General features: G+C 30.9%; 1 protein-coding gene across 4 annotated transcripts in view; it reads right to left on the bottom strand.

Annotated features, from left to right (window-relative positions):
* Window positions 1-470: 470 nt before the first annotated feature.
* Window positions 471-17,554, bottom strand: part of LOC106468621 (Hermansky-Pudlak syndrome 3 protein-like) — a 112,356-nt gene continuing 95,272 nt past the window's right edge. For all 4 annotated transcript variants that reach the window (XM_022396968.1, XM_022396966.1, XM_022396967.1 and 1 more), the window contains exons 18-22: window positions 14,279-14,342; window positions 13,386-13,495; window positions 10,832-11,038; window positions 8,894-8,972; window positions 471-5,788 (exon numbers count right to left, since the gene is read on the bottom strand). In XM_022396968.1, coding sequence (XP_022252676.1) covers window positions 5,613-5,788; window positions 8,894-8,972; window positions 10,832-11,038; window positions 13,386-13,495; window positions 14,279-14,342 — 636 coding nt within the window. In that variant the 3' untranslated portion in view covers window positions 471-5,612. The remainder of the gene's footprint in view (window positions 5,789-8,893; window positions 8,973-10,831; window positions 11,039-13,385; window positions 13,496-14,278; window positions 14,343-17,554) is intronic.

Genomic DNA, 17,554 nt, shown 5'->3' on the forward strand with positions numbered 1-17,554 from the left:
CATCATTTTTGTTACTTTCTCCAGCTGTAAACCTGGTAGTTTTATGAAGTGTTATAAACAATACATAAACTGAACAACTCTTTATTTTAAATTGACTTTTACTTGCAAGTTATACAGTGAATTGTAACCATGTTGTAAAGTAGATTCAGATGGGTAAAAAGTTTCTTCTGAGTTACTAAGTCCTGCTTCTAATTCATAACAAATGTGAGAAATCGCTTGGATACAGATTTTTTTTTGGTTACTGATAAATATCAACCAAAATATTTAAACATTTTTAACATAAATGAATTTATAGATTACAGATTAACAAGCTGTTTTTGACATCTTAAAAATATCAGAACTGTTCACATTCAAAATTAGCTCCACTTAAGATTTTACTTGAAGAAAAACAATAAATGTAATAGAAAAAAAGACTGACCAGTTATTTTTAAAATTGTTTTACTTGTATACAATTGTTATCAAGTATACTAATTCCCTAGAGCAAAGTTTAATTGCTCTAACAGAAGATTCATCAGAAAATGTGTTGTAGAGTGACTTATTAATTTTGATTTGACTGGATCAAAAGAAAAGACCTGAATAAAAAGTTTGAAAATAAAAACATTACATATTAAGTCAGTGGAATGCTTGCTGAAAACAAGATCTACACTGAAAAAAATCAACTCCTGCTTTTGCATTCGAATAAGGGTAACTCTCCCAGAATGCTTTTGTCATCTACGTCAACTGGTCATTCTTATTAATAAAGTATGTGTAAGGTAGAAAGTTTTGGTGAATAGGTGGTCAGAGGCCTGGACAGGGTAGTCATTTGTCAACATCCCTGTAAGATGACTGCTATTTAACAATATGAGCTCAATGCTACTAGTAGGTAGCAGTTTCCCTACTGATTTGACAATTCAGAGCAGCATTTGGACAAAGAAACAATTTGTAAGTTATCAGAAATAGACTTCATAAGATTGGTCCATATTTCAGGTGGCCAGTGGTATGTGTTCCTCTAATCCATTACCACAAAATAACCCATCATCAGTTGGATAAAGAACATATGGATTGATCTCACTGCATGCGAGGTCCACCTTTTGAAAACTTTTTAGGTAGGATTTCCTATTTTTGTTCTCAGATAAATGACACTTTATAGTACAGCTGGATGTGAAATGACTACTGTATATTTTGAGATTGGATGACACCAGATCCAACTCCAAGGAGGAAAGAAGTGCATATGGCAGTGGTGGCATGCTGACTAGGGTATGGATAGATCAGTATCAATGACAATGCTGACCTTTACATATTCTGATACAACACTATATATATATATATATATATATCACAGAATGTAAGATTTTTGTCTTACAACCATTAACGATGCCATATGGAGGTGCAGTTGGGAAGATCTTCCTTATGCATGACCCTAATATGCTGAAATGGTTAGCAGCTTCCTGGAAGAAGACAGTATTGAGTTAACTGACTGTTCAGCACCCTCCCCAGACTTTAGTCTGATTCAACATGTGTGAGATGCTTGACCCTCAAACAGTGTTGATGAAGGAATGGGTCATAGTACCCCAATGATCAATTCATTTTAAGCATGTCATTTTAATGCCTTGTTAAGAAAGAACGTTTATTGGATTGCAATGTGTATAATACTGAATGAGCATATGTAAACATGGACTTCAGTAGTAGACAATTCAGATATTAGTACACAAGCTGTTGCTTGATACTTGTTTTGTATAAAAATTAACTCCTAAGTGCCACTGTTATTATTTTTTTATTACAGCATTTTCCTTGACATTGCTATAGCTATAAAATCAAAAACTCCAATTGTCCTTTAATTGATTTGTACTTTTCAATTCTATACAAAATATCAGAAAATAACTTTTCCAAAATTTACATTAAAAGTATAGTTAAACCATTTTTACTTTATGAAACGTAATTTATTGATAATAAGCAAGCATATTTTTATAAGCTATATATATAAAACAACATTTTGTGCAACACCCCTTAAGTTTAGAAAACATACAGTTCTGAGCAAATTATGTAAAACATCTTTAGTCCCAAAGTAACTTTTAAGCCAAACAAAAGTAAAAGATTAGACTCTCGGTCAGTTTTTTTCAAAAAGCTTTATCAAAAGCATTCCCTCTTCCATATTTGGACTCCTTTTATAATTTATATTTGAAAATTGCTAAATTAAAATATCCTTATATGTAAACAAAACATTGAAAAATAATTTTAATTTATCATGCTTGTTCATCATAAACAATCAACAAAGACTCCTATCTAAGAAAAGAAAATATTCTAATATTCAAACTGTTTCAACAAACAGACTTTTTATTAAATATCAGCATGATAAGAAATAGTTCTAATGACATAACACCTATCAAAGGCTTTCCCCTTTTGAACCTTAAATGGGGCAAAAAGAAACCCAACTCCAGAAGTGACTTACAAATGGCTAAAGTCAATCAGAAGGTTGTCTAAACCATTGGCAATGATGTGTTAGGTACTCAATGAGACTTAATAATGGTTGGCCATCCTACCAGAATTCTTTGGTAGTGTCACTTTTTTTGGAAAAGGTCAAATATAATGCAGCCAATATTTGCTGTCTCACCAACATTCTCTATTAAGAAGGAATTGGACATTTATAGTATGCTAAATTTGTGGCTCACCCAATCACTTATTCTGGATTTGTCCACCAAACAGTAGCAAGACCTAGCAACCATAAACAGAACCTCATACCTAAGTTAAGAGGTACACTTGTAGTTGGCCTGATCCACATTATGAATCAAGATGCTGAAAGACAATGTAATCATGGTCTAAGCAATAAAGAAAATATTCTCATTTAAAGAAGTTGGTATTAATGACAGCAGTACAGTGACCTTTTATGTGGATAAGAAAGATATAATATCCATAGTAGTCATCTTCTAACTTATGTATGGTTAGCAAAAGGAGATACAAAAAAAAGAGAGACTGGAGAAGCTGTGACTTGGGTCCTTACAGGGTCACTAAAATTGTAGTTGATTTTGGTATTTTCGATTGAATTTGAAACAAGTACTTATTGTACAAAAAATTATGGGCCAAGCTTAGGAATTTCAATTTAAAACCATAGGATACTGCAGGGCTTGGAGAGTATGAGAACCTTAAAGAAACCCAACTTACTTTAAGATTTTGCTTTAACATCATGTGATGAGAAAGTTAGGTCAAAAGTGAAATGAAGCCAATTTTAAAGTCAAAACTGCTAACTTCAGGCAGAATATGGTTTGATTCTGAGCAGCTATTATAAGAACTGTTTTTCAGGGGAAAGAAAGTCAGGACACTGATGAGTTTATTATTCTCCAGGGACTATAGAGAAATAGCTGAGAAGAATGTCTGTCACATTAGAAATTCCACTCCAATAGCTTAAGCAATGTCACTAAGCTCCTTAATGACTTGGTGGGTGAATGTGAAGTTGACTGTATTAAATAAGAAGGAATTCACAAAATCTTATCAACATAACAGATACCTCTTTAGTGAAGCAGCTCTGTTGGATAACTGTACCAAACTGCCTTAAAGAATGAAATCAACAATAGAACACTTCTAGGCTCTTTCATAAAAGTCATGAGGTACATTATCTCCATCTATGAAGAATAAATACTTTGGTAATCTGATAAAGGCCTAATGTTCTAGTTCTCTTGACCTGACTTTTAGATGTTGGCAAGTGGAACTCATAGAAGTCAAAGGCCTAAGATTGCTTCTTCCTATAGCAGAGGTTTGTTTGAATTAAAAGTGATGCTATTTGTACAGTGCAGATCTCTAGTTATTGAAATATTAATGAAACTAATTTTTGACAAACTCCAATGGGAACTCTGTCTAATCTACAAGGAATAGGAGCTAGTATTTGGTAGAACTCTTTCAAGAGTTTCTGTGCAGAAGTACGAGCGATTATAGTAAAGCTATAGGCAAAGAAATGGAATTTTGTAAGTTATCAGTATATTTACGTATCTATTGAGAGAGAAATGACATATCTTCAAACTCAATACAAAACTGGTCACAACCAATGACTGAAAAGAAGGTTTGAGGTTTTCTAGATTTGTATTTGACTTATAATACAAGTCGAACCTGATAAGAAAAAATCTGATACAAATATTTCTTAGATCTAGAGTTGCATAGATAAAGTGAAAAAAAAGAAAGGCTAAATAGAAGCAAAGGCATCACTGGCACATGGGGCTTGCCCCAATTATATTTGTCAGTGCCCCAAATTCCCAGTTGTTGATGTCTTGAAAAATGAGAAAAAAAAATTATAATCAATGTCGTACTGAAATACCGAACATTCCAACAATTATGGGCCCAAGGCCCAGATCGTTTAAGTACCTAGCAATGCCTCTGAATAGAAGGAAAATAATAAAGGTTGTTTTAGAAAATGGTGAAGGTATTTTGCATATTATTACATTTTATTAAGTCTTGTATAAAAAACAATGAATTTTGAAGAAAGCTTTAAAAGAATATTTCATAAATGCATTCTTTAAAAGGTATAACCTTCATGTGTTTTTTAAAATAAGTCATTTAATCTTCTTTTAAAGGTGTATCCATATGGTTATTTTTAAAGCACATTTCTTAATAAGTGTCATTACATGCTCCATCTTGATGCTTCATGAGAGCATAACAAATACTTCTAAAACGCAATATTTAGCGTCTGTATTACTGGATAGTAAATTTATGATATTGTTTCAGTCAATTTTTTTCTTACAAGCTGTACACAACAACGTACAATAACATTAATGCCAGAAATAGTTTGGGGATTAAGTTACAAACAATGGTGCAATTTTATATAATTAATCGAACAACCTTAATATAAAAAAGCTGCTTCCAAAACTACACGTTTAAATCAAGATTCATTCCTCCAATCTAATAAATTTAATTAGATTAGACACACACAAACTTGTGTTAATCAAAGAATTGGCTCAAAACCATGCTTACTTGACAGCAAAAGTTTATTTAAAGATGAAACAGGTATTCTTTACATGACAAAATGATAAATTAACATGACTGAGATATATAATTAAAACTGGTGATAAAACAAAATTTAACCAAACAGATTTCATAAGTACCTTATTGTTACTGAATCTTATTAGAAACACAGAAAATACAATATTCTTCACTTTCTATACATAAAAGTATACAGAATTGAAAAAAATCTTAAAAATTGAAGCTTGAAGATGTAACTTTATGTAATACACCAACTATGTACTTTCTGTAAAGAAATTTAAATGTATCCAAGGTATTACAATACTTCAAATATTAAACTGTCAAAAACATTTTCATCACTAAAAAAAAAAAGTTTAATAAGTTTAGCTATTGACTTTTCTCTCTCTCTCTACAACCAAGAGATTAATTATGGTGCATGCCAGCTACAATGAACTTTAAATTGCCTATGTTCAAAATCTAAGCAACACGATTTCTTAAAATAGGGATATTACTCTATTTATTTATTTTGTTTTTAGAATTCTACAGTTAGGAGCATAAAGACATTGTTAATAAATTTATTTCAGTGTCATACTTGAAGAAGAGAAGTTAAAAAAAAAAGATATTACCACAAATTTGTGTATTTCACAAATGGTAAGAAATTATTACATACTACTTTTATGACAAATTAATCACAACATCTCACTAATTTCAATGCCAAGCCCTACAATTTTTTCTTTGAGCTCACTGGCCTTTTGTTTCTCCAAACATCTTTTAACATGAGGGAGGTACACTGTGGCTCCATCATCTGGCAATAGCTGAAGAAATGATTTCGGAGACAATAGTTCTGCTAAATGGGCTATTACACCTAAAAAAAAAACAAGAAATTGAAAAAACATTTTTCAACTGTATACAAACCTTCCCACAACTTTTTATAATACACAATTTGTTGATTATTGAAACAATAACTATTATACACCACAGTTTTCTAATATAATGTATCTGTCAAAAATTGGCTAAAACAAAAACACTTACTAGGTTAGAGTAGCTGTGACAATTGAGGAAAATACACATCATACATTTCTAATACAAATATGTGTGTGAAAAATAGGCTGAAAGAAACCACACTTTTTTATTTATTATAATTGTGTAAAGAGTGGGATGAATTAATTGCACAATCTTGATTGATTTAGATGTGGGCTAAAATAGTTAAAACAGACACCATACTTTCTTAAAATATATAAGAAATGGAAACACATAGTTTCTTGACTTGTGTAACTGTGTTAAGACTGTAATGAAACAGATATCATACTTTTCTGATTAGTCTTATCTGTAACAAAACTGGCTGAAACAAAAACCACATTTTCTTCATAACTGTAGCTATTACAAGAACCGGTTAACATTGACAACAATTTCTTAATTAGTGTAGTTATGTGAAAAGTGGTTGTTGTTGTTTGTTATTAAGCACAAAGGGCTATCTGTGCTCTTCTCGGTATGGGTATCGAAACCCTGTTACGAGCAGTACAAGTCCGCAGACATACCGCTGTGCCACTGGCGAGCGAACAGTGGCTGAAACAAAGACAGCTTTTTGTTGAGAATAAGCTGAAATAAACAACTTAGTGCACCTGTATAAGAATGAAACAAAATGCTAAGGTGAATGATATATAATTGATTTCATAACAAAAAAATTATATAAAAATAGAATGAAAAGTTCAGTGGGATAAAACAACATAGCCAGAACATTTTCATCATTTTACTCATATATATGTATACATATTTTTTTATATTCATTATAACAAAAAAGGGAAGTATTATATTTAAATTAAAATTATAATATGTACATAAAAATGTACTTTAATGATGAATTTGCAAAAATTAATGTTTCTGGTCAGAGCTGATGAAGCATTTTTGCTCTATATCAGAGCTCCAGCTGGCTGAATTACAACATATTCCTTGTTGAGATGCCACTTTTATCAGAAATATAAAGACTTTACAGGAACTAGTGTACAGTGTAAAGCACAATTTAATCCAAAACTAAAATTGTAATGAACAATCACAAAAACTGTGAAACTATTTTTAAAACATTTCAATTAAGTGGTTCAATTATTTGGTGTAAAACCTTGTTTACAACATCCTGTAATAATTCAGGTTAAAAGTTAACAAGAAGACTTTTTTTTGAGAACTCACATTGGTTATGTTGAAAAATATTTCCAGCTTTACTGTGATGTTTCATTGATGCTTGGTTTGGCATTTTATACATTTTAATGTACCCAGTAAATATATATAAATATAATGCACCAAACTACAGATAAAAACAGGAATAAAATATGTGAATATTGCAGTAGTTCTACCATAAAGAAAAATACAAATTAAATAGAAAAAATAAAGGATATTCTTGCAGAAAAAAGAAGCAAACAGAACAGTTTTACATCAACTGTCCTGGTTGCAGCCAACATATTTGTAGCTCAGTTGAATAAAATGTGTATGAAATATAATCGTATAAACTTTTTTATCCTTAGATGGAAGTATCCAGTTTTCATAGTTAATCACTTACATATAAAAGTTATTCAGTGCAAAGAAACAATAAATGTTATCAAGTTACTACAGTCTGATGTCAATCGAAAATATTTTTGCACACATTTAATATGAAGCAAGAAACATAATATAAAAATAATTATAATTAACTTCACTTGTTTTTTAATACATATTTCAACTTTCCTGCAAAAACAATAAACGTGTATTTGCATTGACAAATTTTATCATTTTCTTTGATAGATAAGTATAAAAACCAAAAATTGCAACTAAATTCACCCCAGGTTGTTTCCTTACTATAACTAGGTGGACAAAATCCATCCTGGAAATATTTTCATTGAAGGTTTACAGTGTAAAAAAATAGTAATCAAATTAATAAAACGAATACTAATCTCTTTTTACAGTTTTGATTTAAAGTTGCAAACATATGTCCAGTTGGTCTGAAGGATAAAAGAAAGAAAAACTAAGTCTATAGAACTTCATGTTTTACAGAATATAACTCACTCATCTAAAACATTTAATGGTATAAACAGGATACTATCTACACTTAGGAATACGAGTAAGTGTATTCAAGGTTGTATTCCTTAAATTCCACTTTCAATATATATTTGAATGTAATCACTATTTACGACTTCTACAAAAATGCTCTGAAAGCAATGCTCAAATTAGTTGAAAAGCAAAACCATGATGAGATATATTTTACCCACAGTAAATAATCTATTGTTGTTGTTGTTGTTGTTTAGATAGATTAGTTGCTCCACCATTTGAATCTCTCAAGATATACCCCATACATTGTTTTGTTGTCTTAGTAAACAGAAAACAAAAGTTCTATGATGTTAAAGCACGTACTAGGATTAGCCATTAAATATGTTCTAATCACATTTTTTGGGGTTATGAAAAGCTATAACTTTAAAATGGCCAAATTCAAGAACTGAAAAATATTTACATTCCTTCCAATTCTGTTTCTAACATCCAACTGAAACACTGTAGATAACATTTCTTAATTACATGCAAAACATGTATTAGTTTTATAGGTTTTGCACATTACACACTAAATGTAAGGTTAGATCAAATATGACAACATATTTACTTTTCTGATTTTCCAAGATGTGGGAACCTTGAAATCAGTCTTGTGAATACAGTGTAAGATTTAATGTTCTGTCATTGCAAAATAAATAAACAGCATTTTAGCAACTTACTCTTACTACTGACTTTTTATAACGAAATATTTTTAACTTGTGCATGGAACAAATATTTTAATGATACTTATTATTCTGGGATGACAAATACCTATGAACAAGTTATTGATTTTATGTAACATAATCTACATGCAAAAGAAGTGCATTTCATGCATAAAACTGTTCTAAAAAATTATGTTGTAAGTAATAATAATAATAAGGAAAATACATCCAGATCAATTCCGCATCCACACATACAATACCTTCATGGGCTTCAATTATGTCTTTTCTTCTTGGAATTTCTTTCAATATCTTGTCCACTGTTCTGTACAGCTTACACCACTTCAAGGTTATATAAATAATTTTGAGTAATTTTTCAAATTTATTATTTCAAAATAAGTAATTATTTTATATAAAAAAAACCAACAAAAGTTTCAAAGATATCTTATTCAAGAAATACACCATTGATCATAACTTTTTACTATGTGAATAAATTTTTATTGAAAACAAAATAACAATTTAACAGATAAGATATAAAATTTGCTATAACATGATATCTTTTGTAAGAGCACTTTAATAGATTCTCTTGAACACAGGTTTCAACCTATCTTTTTGTAAAAATAACTTAACTCCTTCCATATTGGGTTGAGCAATGTGACTGACCTTGTAATCACAAAGAAATAATCACTTTTCATACTATAACTTTAAATATGTTTTGTGTATCTTAACAAAATTTTGCAAGCTTTCAGTACACATTACAAGTTCTTCTTACATGTCTTTGTACATGAAAAAAATCGGATATTTTAATCAAGTACTTTTACTTAAAGATTTGTCCTTAAATATATGGAATCAGTGTGTTCTGAGTGCAAAGAGATTTTTATGTTAAGGTTAAAAATACTTTTCTTCCTCTGAAAATTTTCTAACTTCATTTGTGTAACATCTAAAACTTCTAAAAAATAAATATCAAAAGTTTTTGTTTTCAGTAAAACTTGGATCTTATCTGTTATTCTTTCTATCTTAACTGTACATGGACTCAGTCGATTTGACGAACCTTATAACACCATAAAAAAAATTCAAATAAATCTAAATTAATATTCTTGCTTTCTAAAATGGCTGCAGATTGTAACAGAAAACTACAATTGTTTATCCTAAATAGCTTAAAGCTCATAACAGTCTATATCTGTTTATATTTACTTTGATTGTTTTATTGCCCTTTGAACTGTGCACATGTCTAACAAATAATCCTGCAACACTTAGCAAACTTGTGGCTCATGTTACCACAGTGGATGATGTAATGCATGAGCTGCTCGTGAGTATACCTCATGCAGGATTTTTATTATTATTATTTTTTCATTATCTTACTTGATCTAACCTAACAAGTTTCTAATTTTTACATTTTAGTTACTTCTATAGCCATAAGTAAAGAATAAACACGAAAAACAAGAAATATAGTACTTACCTTGGACCTCATGTTTTTTGCTGTCAGTTGCCAAGGAAATTTAAGCCTACTTTTTTAGAATGATGGTACTAGTACACTAAATAACTTTTATTTATTTAAATAATGCACCTAAGAACACAAAATAATAACACACACAAAGCAAACAATGTCCTACAGCTACTTGATCTGAATACCACAAGATAAGCTTTCAAACTGAAGATGCAATTGACAATGCAATGTCAGTTGATAGATTAAAACTTTCTATTGGTTATAAATGATATAGTATAAAATGTCAGAAAAAATTATTGACAATTTGTGAAAGAGAGGATGTGACAAGTGGGTCTGATTTTCTAGTTTATGGCTCTGTAAATAAATAAGACTGAAGGCTATAAAAATTGGACCTTGCCTTAGTAATATCTGTATTACAATGAGTAATATACATTAAATTATATATTTCAGAGAGGAGTGGTAAACAAATTAGAAAATAGGGAAACCTAGTGAACAAATGTAATGATTCTCATACTTATATAATATCAAATTTGATTTATTAACTACATTTTGATGCCAATTGTATTTGTATGCACTGATAATAAAGTAGTTTAATTAAAATTTAAATTTAACTCTGTAAAAGTTCATTACTTGCACACTCTGACCTAGTTGTAGCAAAAGGGTTAACAGATTCTCTTGGACATGTTTCAACTTTGTAATAAAAATGTGTATTAAATCCATCATTTGACAAAAAAAAAGTCAGACCATGCCTTACTTCATCTGGATTATCACCAATATTATCACGTGCATAAAGCAAGAGGGGTTTAGGGCACTGTTGGATAAGCAACAACAAGGCCTCTTCCATCTCAGAACACAACACCTTGAGACTAAGGCGTCCTCTTACAGAAAGTGTGAGTTTCTCAATCACATCATGCAGTTGTGTCTTGACTTTGGAGGTATTATATGGAGAACACAGCAGTGACTAGGGGAATAATATGAAAAACAATCAACAAAGTAATTATAAGTAAAATAACAGCTGTATATCATGAAAATATTTTAGTACCAGATATATTTAAAGTCATATAGATGGAATTTTTCAAATGTTTTTGGCTTTTCCAACCAACATTAATACAGTATGTTAATATTTTCACACTGGACTTGAAAGCCTCACAGTTTAAAACATTTCAACTATTTGAGCATACAATATTAGTTTATCACATATTCAAATATAGATACAAAATAAAAACATCCATTCAATTTAGAGAAGCTAAAATTCTTTATTATCATACTTTCTTACTGCAACAGATTTTTGATTCAACATTAATATTTTCAATTAGTTTATTCATATATCTTGAGGTATTTAATTACTAAAATCAATATAACATTATTTATCATTACAAAACATATTTTTAAAATCCTTTTTATACCTTTTGCCTATCAGTGGTTTCAAAATTATTAACATTGAAAGATTTGTTTGTTTGTTTGAAGTTAAGCATAAAGCTACACAATGGGCTATCTGTGCTCTGCCCACCATGAGTATTGATAGTATTGAAACCCAGCTTTTAGCACTGTAAGTCTGCAGACATACCCCTGTGTCACTGGGTTTAGTAGCCTATATAATAATCTTATTCTAATTATCAATTAGAAATTCATTTTTTATTTTACTTAACTAGATATTACTTACTAACTACTTTTTATCCTTTGTTTTGGCTGCTAATCTGCCTTATTCAGAGAAGTACTGAAAAGAGCTATTTCTGTGTTGGTAATGGCCAGCCAAGATTTGATCCTGAGCCTTCTTGATGGAAGTTTGTTGCTTTATCCAATTTCCTGAATTACCTAATTGCTTTCAAGAGTGATATTTAGGTTTTTCTGACTTCTATGCTAGGTTGTCTTAGAGTGTTATCAGTTAAGTGAATGTTGAAAGCCTTTTTTTTTACATTTCTTTTTCTCATGTGTGGTTTATATCATATCAATTTGGTATTATTGAAATTTATCAAATATATTTCTGCTTTAACATTATGGATTATTGCAGATAGTGAAGATAAAACTATTTAATCACTTCTATATGGACAAATTCAAAGCTAACACCCTCAAAACAGCCAATCTATGTTCCAAGGTTCGGCTCAGGAATGTTGATGATACATTTGTAATATGGTCATACAATACAGATAAGATTCAAGAATTGATGAATTACCTGAATATCCCATGATACAATTTACAAATTGAATACAAAAGAATAGTAAACTCTCTTCATTGAAGTAATTGTTAACAAGATACATAACTCATATACCATAGGGGTTGACAGAAACCCTTAGATAAATAAGGGTAAATACCTTGACTACAAAACAAGTCAATCCAAATATGGATAGAGAGGTTTGGTAAACTGCTAGTTTACAGAATGAAAAACATTTCTAAGACCATAAAAGTAAAATATATTACTACTATACTACTTAACAATGGGTATCAGAAATGCTTGATAAAGAAAAATAATACAGATAAACACCAAGAATAAACAGGAAGATAATTACAACCATATTTCCCTTTGTCAAAGGTCATACAAACAACATAAAGCAGAGCAGTACTCAGAAGCCACCACACCAGTTAAAGACCCAATGGAGAAGAAAAATCCTATTTACAACAGAGACCAAAAGTTAGTATTCATTAGTATAATAGAAATACACAATTCTGTAGTACCAATCTATCTACAATAGCCAAATCATGTTAGTGGAGAAAACCAAATGATAAATTGGAATAATACTGAAATGAAAGGTTATGAACCACACATGAAAAAAAGAAAGATAAAAGAAACCTTCTACATCCACCTAATTGATAACACACATGGTCAACCCTCAACAGAAATTAGCTAAATCTGGATTCCCCTCTTGAAACATTGAAATAGTTAGTTGATTTAAGTTCTAACTAGTCAAGTGGATAATGTGCCAGACTTCAACCAAGAAGTTCCAGGATCAAATTTCATCACTAATACCACAAAAACTATCCTTTTGATGACTTCCCTGGTGATGATTAGCAGCCAAAACATAGGATCAAAACTGTTCTGAAGGTTTAAAACAGTTACTGCATCACCTCAGTTCAATGGGGGTTGCATTTTTCAAACAAGTTTTCTATTAAACCAGACTTACTTACAAGTAATTTTGTAACCATGAAATTTTTAATGTTCCACCAGAGGGTACTAATACTTTGAATTCTAATTCTGTTAGTAGGTGACAAAATGCTTCTAATATGTTCAACAACATATCCTAAAAAAAATGTTTTAATAAACAAAATATGCTCAGAGTGCTAATTGCATGATTGGAACTAAAGATACTTACTTGTAACCTCAACAAATATTGGTTACAAGACCAACATAAACACTGTTCTTCAATTTCTTGTTGCATGCCACCTCGATGATGTGCTGTGCATGTTCGACTAACACTAAGTCCTGTAAAATTAACACAAATAAAATAAAATTTTAATTTTATAACAATTATCAGGATGTAGTACATATTAAAATATTTAACCTAAATTACTACAATTGTATTTACACTTACACATTTATAAATATGGAAAAGAAGGCTATTTCACTTACTTAAAATTATCTTGTTAACCAAATGTGACATGAAAATTACATAAATTGTTTGACTTTGCCACTTAGATAAGTAAAAAAATTCTTATACTGATAAGCAGTAAATTTGCCCTATGTCAAAAAAATATCAGTCAGAAATAATGTTTACAAGTTTGGAAGAAGAGCTGTTAAAATTAAACTAGTATGATATTGAAACAAATCTTAACTCTTTTATAATGTAACACACACCTACAGGTGCTTGTTGTTTGTTCATAACAATCCTAGTTACAGGTAATGCTTGTTTGAAGTTAAGCACAAACTTACACAACGGGCTATCTGTGCTCTGCCCACCACAGGTATCGAAACCTGGTTTCTAGCATCATAAGTCCACAGACTAACCTCTGTGCCACTGAGGGGCTACAGGTAATGCACTATCTTAGTTTGTTCCATTTACTGTAATCTTCACAAAATCTTTTGATTGTCTAATTTTTGTTAAACACAAAGCTACACAATAAGATATCTGTTTTGTGCCCATCAAGGGTATTGAAACCCAGTTTTTAGTGTTATAAGCCTTCAGACATACCGCAGAGGCACTGGTGGGCTCTTTTTTTTCACAGTGAAATGTTAAAATTTTAGTTTATGTTAATCACATTTTCTTACCATTAAATGGGGGCATTTCCTTCAACCACATCTGCCTGGTTCCAAATATGGATGATGACTTACTCTGTAAAATATATGATACCAGTAAAATAAGTGTGATATGAGGCATGCACTTTACCTTTAGTTTTTATCAGGTACTAGCTTGACAATTGTTGTTAATCATACACTGCCTGAAGGTGGCCCCTTACTATTGGCTGAAACATTGCAATAGTCCAGCCCTAGACTCAATTGAGCACTTGAGTGTGGCACAATTATCGAACTGGGATAAAGTTGTGGCCAAGTTTTGCTAATGGTTCTGTCTGGTAGAAAATCTAGCAATCCATCAGGCTGACTTCAAGCTCAAAACAGGGGTGCTAACAAGAGCTTACTTACTTATCTGTATTCAAATTCAATGACAAGGAACCCACTTTGAGAGTAATAATTGTTGGAAATGGCTTGAATGGGTAATGAAGAAAAACTTTAATATAAGTTTAACATAACAGCAAATGTACAACATTTCGACAAGGTTTTTGTCATCATCAGGTATGATGCTTACTCTGACTTTGACGTCATACGCCTGATAGAATTTGACAGGGCTCCAGCATGAATGATGATTCATTCAGGTGATGACAAAACCTTGTCGAAACATTGTACATTTGCTGTTATGTTAAACTTATATTAAAGTTTTTCTTCATTACCCATTCAAGCCATTCTTTGGTGTTTGGTTGCATGTTTATCTGCAGCTGAGAACCTAAGAATGGTACTAGAATGTATAAAAAAGGTAAGTATGAAACAGAAACCAGGAAAACGTGTGCTTGTGTACATGGTTTTGGTCATATTGTAAATATAGATGGAGTCTGGATAGGACCTGCTAAGATAGAAGTGGTGTGATCAAGTAAGAAGACTGTATCTTCCTTGATCTTGTGTCATATTACAAATGATTTTTTTACAATTTCTCCAATATTGCAGCACCACTGTCTGCTCTCACTAAAATTGAGATGCACTTGAGATACAGTGAAGAACTTGAACAGGTATTCTGATTCCCTAAAGTACAATTTAGTAGAGGCTCCAGTGGTTCATATCTGGTACAAGACAGCAAGTTCCTCTTGGACACTAATGTCAGTGATAATGGAATCAGAGCAATGTTATTGGATCTACAAGATGGAGTTGAACATGTAATCAAGTATGTTAGTCATATGCAAACAGCTCTTAAATGCAGGAGCAAAAAATTTTTGGAGTTATAGTCTTCTTGAATCACAACTGATACTACTTGCAACATACAATTAACCCCATGTTGGATGTTGTATGTGTTCAAAGTGCATTTCATGACCATCTTATAGAATTACCCTCAAAATTAAAGAACTATATTATTAATGAATGTCAATAGACTTAACATCAAAACATAATTTAAAATTAAAATTTTATATCATGTTTTAATTTCTTAATTTCAAAAGGAAATATTTAGATAAGTTCTCAATCTGCACTTCTCAGATCATGACTTGTCATATCTTCTCTTCCCTTACAGATTATTCAATCAATAACAAATACATGCTATAGTCAACTATTTTTTTTTTACTTGACATATCCCTCCAATATTTTCTGTCTTACAAGAAATGTCTATAATTCATGCTGACATTGTTATTAGACATGATTATAATCAACAGAAAGATCAATTTTAGATTATAATTCATATGACTGTCTCTCTTGTTTCAGTTGTAAAAGTTGATAATTTATGGTCATAACTCATTGGTTTTGGACAGATGACATTACTCAAAAACGTAATGAAATATTTTTAACCTATTTAGAGGTAATAAAGAAAGCCAGCTAAAATATATTAGTTTTTGGACAACTAACATATTTGTGAAAAAAAGTCTTAATAAAGTATGTTTTAGAGTACATATAAGCCTATAAGTAACAGTAGTAAGTGATAAATTTCTTGTTTTGATATATATATATATAAATGTATCAAATTTATCAAAATGTAAAAAATTAGAAACTTATTAAGTTAGATAAGAAAACTTCAATGAAAAAAAAACAATTTCCCCTTGGGTTATGCACTTGCACATGAGGAGCACTTATGACGAATCATCGTAACTTCATACTTTGTTTACATAACTAATTTCTTGTCAGGTGATTTATGGCTTTGTTAAGATAATTACACATAGTTCAAATAGCAATAAAACAATAAATTTAAATGAAAACAAATGTAAACTGTTTTGAACCTGAGGTTGTTTGGGATAAATAATTGTAATTGTCTGTTACAATCAGCAGTCTTTCTAGAAAAAAATATGTACTTTTCGTTTTATTTCATATTTTTTAACTTTCACAACAAATGATCTTCTTACAGTTAGTATTAGGTTGGAAAAAATAAGAGAGAAAATATCACTTTGCACTCAGACTTGTCAGAGTCTGAACCAGACTGATTTTGTAAATTCACAGACAGAACTTTAATAAAAATGCTTTATTAAAATTATAAATTTTATGGGTACAACATACTTGTAATGTTTATTAAAATTCTCCCAAATTTTGTGAAGGTGTTCTTAGTAAATTTTTATTCATAACAAAAATTATGTATAGCTTCATAGAAGCTGGGTTGATGCAAATCACCAATATCATATACACAGAGTCATTGAACTTTAGCAATCTGGATGGGATAACAATTTTGCAATTATATGCCTTTGTCATGGTGCATCACCCTAATCAGCAACATGGAAATGCCAATGGATTTTTCTCCACATGGTGAGACCCTGTCCATCTATTGACAGTCCTGACACTGTATACTATGTGGAATTCGAAACTATCTTTGCCATAATAACATCACTCCATATAATATGAGATTTCACTAGTGGATGGAAACACAATTAATGTTTTGGGAGCTCTGGGAGGAGCAACTGAGGACCAGATCCAGCATGAATTTTCCTTGCTGTGCAGCAAGGTCAAGCCTGACCAGCTCAGATTGAGGAATGTAGCACAGATACATGTAACTTAAGGCATGTGTATGAGCAGTAATAAGTGAAGGAGGGTATGCTGTACCATTGTTATCATCCACTTAGCCATAGTTCTCAGTCTTTGCTGCAGCTAATGGTCCCCAGAACTTTGAGGCACAAAGTTTTCCAGACTTTGTTTAACACAAAGACTTGTGCTAATGTTTACTGGTGGTTTGACTGGGCACATTCGAGTTAACCCAATGACTACCGGCTACTAACTTTCTTAGTAGGCAATGCAAGTCTTGCTATATTTCATTTCCAACAATAAAACTAGTAGAAGAATATTTTCGAAAATTCATAAGTACTTTGA

This window comes from Limulus polyphemus, unplaced genomic scaffold, assembly GCF_000517525.1.
Source record: "Limulus polyphemus unplaced genomic scaffold, Limulus_polyphemus-2.1.2 Scaffold3082, whole genome shotgun sequence".
NCBI classification, from domain to species: domain Eukaryota; kingdom Metazoa; phylum Arthropoda; class Merostomata; order Xiphosura; family Limulidae; genus Limulus; species Limulus polyphemus.